The following is a 5496-nucleotide window of genomic DNA, read 5'->3' on the forward strand; positions in this document are numbered from 1 at the left end:
TTATATACTAATTTTACATTACTGTTTAAATTATTTTAAAAAGTTAACAAATTTATTATATGATTTAATGACTATGTTTACATTATCGATACTCTATAATATAACTTATTTTGATTTTATTATCTAAACTTTATTTTTTTTATTCTACTGCTTTGATTTTTTTTATGTTTACTTTGAATATGTGCAATCAGCAAGGAGTCCGGATCCTCCATTAATTTTAATTTTATTATCTAAAGCTATGTTGGAAATAATAGGATGGACATGGGCTTGAAACGAACGGTTGGCACGAGGCCCATAAGGAAAAGCCCAAACGCTAAGAGCAATTGTGGTGACGAGATCGGAACGTGGCGGAAACACGCGAATGGCTGCTACTGCTCCTTGGTTTTTTAGTTGTTGTGTTGTTGTCTTCAACTCCACACAGTTCCCTCACTTCTCTTCCCTTTGACCATTCAACCTTCCTCGCCTTTGCCTCCGTTTCGTGAGTCCACTCTTCTTCGATTCTAGGTTTCTTTTTCCATTTCCGTTTAATTGCGTCTGTATTGGTTAGGTTCCCCTTTTAATTTTATTATTAATTATTAATTATTGTTTGTGAATGAGTAAGATGTTGTTGTTTAAAGTTTTGAGTGTGCTGTTCTAATATAACGATTTAGAGCTTATGATGATTTTTAATTTGGGTTATCAGAAAATTGCGAGAGGCACTTATTTGGTGAAGGTATAATCTTGATTCAGAAAATATGCTGGTTAGAATTATATAGTAGATAGCCAGAGTTGTGTCCTCGAATAGTGGATTATTGTTTGTAATTTTTTCTTTTGTGTGTGTGTGTGTGTGTGTGTGTGTGTGTGTAATTGATGTGCTTGTGGAGCTACATCCCTTCCACATTTGCTACGTGATGGATATTGTTATTGTTGTTGTTGTTTTATCATCATCATTATTATGCTGTTACCTGGCTAGTTTTGGATCTATGATTGTTTGCATTCTTAGGGAGTAAGAAGGTAATCATTAAATCATTGTTTGTTTGGCATTTTAGATCATCTAATCCCTTTTTTGCCTTTGTTTAGGTTTCTCTTTGTTGATATATGTTTCGTACCAAACATATATGTTGTGATTGAGGTTGGAATTTGTTCAGCTATTGATATGCATCATTTTAAAGCTACCCGCATTTTTATGTAGTGTTTAAGGCTATTTTGTTGCTTGGTAAATCATCACAGCATAATTTTATGTTACATTTTTAAGTGTGATAGCATTTCCTGTGGCAAGTCTCATTGCTTGTTTTCGTGATTGTTCTGTTGCAGATGAAATTTGGTAGATTGTTTGTTACTTTCACATATATATGTTTATTTTTGTAACTTTATGTCTAGTACTTATATTAGATGGATGATGCTAATTATTTATTATCTATTTGTGTATTTTTGGGAACAACCTACAGCGTGACTGAGATGGCTGGAGGTGTTATTCAGCAGATATTGAGGAGGAAACTCCACCCTCGGTTTACTGTAAGCCACTGGCTCTCACTTCATGATAATTGGATGCTTTTGCACTTAATTGCCTTTTTAGGTCCTTATATGTTTTCATGACCTATAATGGAGATCCTTAGAATAAGTATCTTTGTTTGGGGAGTGGGGGGGGGGGGGATGGCAAAATGGTTTCCTAGTTATGAAATGCAAATCTCTGTCCTTTTAATTCTCATTTATCTGGAAATATTTGTATGGATTAATCCCATTTCTGAGCGCTTTTTTTTACCTTGCCAAGTATGTCTTTGGATTAGCTTTCTTTGAGGAAATTATCGCTTTCTTTGCCAGCTTCTTGAGAAATCTTTCTAGAGAAATTGATTATTTTCCCAAACAATCACTAGCCGGCCAAACATGCAAGAGGGTTGAGAGGTTGGATCCAAACAATATAATCTATCTTCCAATATAAGCTCAATCCTTTTACAGACTTAAATGTGGATTTTATGCCCGTTGCATGGTTTCAATTTGTTGATAAAAAATATGTTCCCATGCAACAAGATGATTGTCTGTTGCTATTGCTAATAGCTGTTGTATATTCACTGCAGAACTCTCCCTTGTTGTCACCCATCGTAGCAAAAAAAGATGATGCTGGCTCTACTGGCAGTCAGTCCTTAAGAGCACTTGCATTAATTGGAGCTGGTTTGTCAGGTCTTTTCAGTTTTTCAACAATGGCAGCAGCTGATGAAGCTGAACATGGCCTGGCATGTCCAAGCTATCCATGGCCTCACAAGGGAATTCTTAGTTCATATGATCACGCTTCGTAAGTTTGGCTTGAATTTTCCCTATATTTTCCTATCTTTTGCTCAACAATATTGTTTACCAAATTAGAAAATAAGATAATCTTATCCCTGCTGAATTACATGTAATAATGTTTAGTTTATTGTCTCCAATTTATTAACCTTATTTTATATTTTATCACATCCTTAGATCAGCAACTCATCCTTCTTTTCCCTTGTCATTTCATATGTCTTTGATGTGATATAAGTAACATGGTTTGAATCTTGTATGTGACTCCGGTTTACATTTGTCCTCCATTCATAGTCAACATCTAATAAGTCCTTCGATGACATAAACGATGTCGCATTCATTCAAATGCCCTTAATCTGTGAGGACACCATTACTGAGAGCTATAGTCGATGTTATCTTCCTATTTTTTTGACATATGTAGTAAGGACCAATTTGATTACACTTGTATTTTTGGAGGACTAACATGGTGGTTTACTCTATTTATTATACATTGATTGCATTGTAATTTATCTAGCAAAATAGTTTAATCTCTGATTTTTGCCAAAGAAATAATTTCCTGCTTTAAGGACATTAGCTGTGGCAACTGGCAGGGTTCATAAACGATGAATACATGTTCTGCTGCTATCATGTATTTAAACCATATTTCACGTTAAGTTTATATTAATATCAATTCTTAATGCTTTCAATTAATTTTTCATGGGCAGGATTCGTCGTGGTCATCAAGTTTATACAGAAGTCTGTGCTTCCTGCCATTCTATGTCTTTGATATCGTATCGTGATTTGGTTGGTGTTGCTTATACAGAAGAAGAGGTAAAGGCTATGGCAGCTGAGATTGAGGTGGTTGATGGCCCTAACGATGAGGGTGAGATGTTTACACGCCCTGGTAAACTCAGTGATCGTTTTCCTCAGCCATATGCAAATGAAGCAGCTGCTAGGTTTGCTAATGGAGGAGCTTATCCTCCAGATCTAAGTCTTGTTACCAAAGTAATGCTAATTATTTGATAGTAATGTCTTTGGAATTTTCTAATGTATGTCTACCTGAAATATATATCCTTGTGATTTTTCAGGCCCGTCACAATGGTCAGAACTATGTTTTTGCCCTTCTGACTGGTTATCGTGACCCACCTGCTGGTGTTTCGGTAAATTCTTCTTTCTTATCTTAAGTCTTCTACTTTATTTAGTAAAGTAATTTTATACATTTTGCTCAGTTGACTGATGGAAAATGCTAGGCCACCAATATCTAGTTCTAAACCAAAATAAAACATGCTGGAAATCTGTTATAGTGGTTTTGTCACAAGTGTATGCCCAACAACTGTCAAATACTTATCTTTTTCATTCACACTAATGAGCACATGTCTGTACGTGTGGTGTAGTGGTGGGCAGGACACAGTTGAAGAGCCTTCGAATCTATCTTGAGATTTATTTTCTGTACAGCACTTCATGGATAACTTGTATCATCATATCATGCCTTTTGATATCCCTTGCATATCATATATGCCATTTTCAGGTTCAATATAATTCATTCATAAATAAATGATAAAACACACATGCACATGCTCACATGTAGGCACACATACATAACACAGGGAGTACTTATAGTGAGGAGAGAATTTTAACCATTGATTTATGTAAATTGTCAAAATTAGAACATAAATGCAAATGGTATATTCACATGATCATGTGGCCCTTAAGTGAAATATAATTTTGACCATCCTTGTAAAATCTGTGTGAGAGAGAGACTCCACGTGTGAGTCATACATACATACCCTTGTAGTGATGAGATTTCATTATGCTTTCAATAATTGATACTTTTCATGAAATCTACATATTTAGTACTAGTTCATATATCATTTTGTCCCTATACCGATGTACTGATATTGTGTTCTTAAACCTTTTTTTCATGGCTATGTTCAAAATAATAATGTAGATAAGAGAGGGACTTCATTATAATCCTTACTTTCCTGGTGGAGCAATTGCCATGCCTAAAATGCTTAATGATGGTGCTGTGGAATATGAAGATGGTACTCCTGCTACAGAAGCTCAGGTATTAAATTTGCTTCTGGAGGAATATGGTTTAGTAAATCTTCTTAAAAATGGGATTTGATAGAATCTAGCTCATTTTCTCTTAATGTTTGTTGCAGATGGGGAAGGATGTTGTGTCATTCTTAACTTGGGCCGCCGAACCCGAGATGGAAGAGAGAAAACTGGTCTGTTTCTTTTGCTGCTATCATGTTTCCAATAGATCGATAAAGACACGCATATCCTGTTTTCTAACTACACTTGTTATGCATATGCAGATGGGATTTAAATGGATATTTGTACTGTCATTGGCACTACTTCAGGCTGCCTATTACCGCCGCTTGAGGTGGTCAGTTCTAAAGTCTCGCAAGCTGGTTCTTGATGTTGTCAACTAGCTCTGCCTCGAGTTTCATTTTCACTTGAACAAAGTTTACTGTTGGCAATAATTTGTCAGATGATTAAGTTGTTTCATCATTTCAAATTCTTTCAGCTAAGTTAATGTTTAATGGAACAACAACTAGAAGAGTGTTATAATTTTGTTTGAGATAAAAAAAAATGTTCCATGCACGAGATGCGTTTAATTTTTCTCATCACCCATCTCGGACTTGTGTATTGTTGCATTTTCCGAGAGCTGTTCCTGTTTCATAAACTATTGAATTTTGTGGAACTTGTCGTTATTATTCAAGAAAAATAATAGATAAATATGCTCACGTTGGAAATTAAAAGATTGATTATTTTCTCTAATGATTAAGTGTTATTCTGTTGCGTGCCAGTGGTGTTTAGAGCATATTCAGTATGCTTAAAAATAAGCTTATCTTGCAATCGTGAGTTAAAAGTGTTAAAAGATGTTAACGTGGAGAGAGTTAATAATGGTTACACATAAAAAAATTGTATAGATAGATAGAGAGAGGGTTCGATTCATACTAATTAGGTACACTCAGTCTTATATTGATACTATAAATTAAAATATATATTACATTAATTAAGATTCTTATATTATACAACTTGGCAACTTAGATATTTATAATATTTCTCTTTTTTAAAAAATATTTTTTTTATTTTTAATGTAGTATTAGATAGCTTTATTTTGAAATTCACCATTATATTAAAGTATATACAAATTTAAGATTTTTTTTTTTTTTTTGCTGAATATGGAAATTTAAGATTAACCTAGAAGTATGATACTTTGTTTATGTATTTTAAAAATAATGCAATGTATAT

The 5496-nt window shown here is 34.1% G+C and overlaps 1 protein-coding gene across 2 annotated transcripts; it reads left to right on the forward strand.

Annotated features, from left to right (window-relative positions):
- Window positions 1-325: 325 nt before the first annotated feature.
- Window positions 326-5000, forward strand: LOC114390950 (cytochrome c1-2, heme protein, mitochondrial-like). 2 transcript variants are annotated; one of them, XM_028351895.1, is made up of 8 exons: window positions 326-478; window positions 1428-1494; window positions 2055-2269; window positions 2961-3240; window positions 3324-3395; window positions 4184-4300; window positions 4398-4463; window positions 4554-4895. In XM_028351895.1, the coding sequence occupies exons 2-8, from the start codon at window positions 1438-1440 to the stop codon at window positions 4668-4670; spliced, it is 924 nt and encodes a 307-aa protein (XP_028207696.1). In that variant the 5' UTR covers window positions 326-478; window positions 1428-1437; the 3' UTR covers window positions 4671-4895. The 2 variants fall into 2 exon arrangements, with proteins under 2 accessions (XP_028207696.1, XP_028207697.1); XM_028351896.1 differs by having other exon boundaries at window positions 346-504; window positions 4554-5000.
- The last annotated feature ends 496 nt before the right edge of the window (window positions 5001-5496 follow it).

Source organism: Glycine soja, chromosome 16 (genome assembly GCF_004193775.1).
Source record: "Glycine soja cultivar W05 chromosome 16, ASM419377v2, whole genome shotgun sequence".
Classification (NCBI taxonomy): Eukaryota; Viridiplantae; Streptophyta; class Magnoliopsida; order Fabales; family Fabaceae; genus Glycine; species Glycine soja.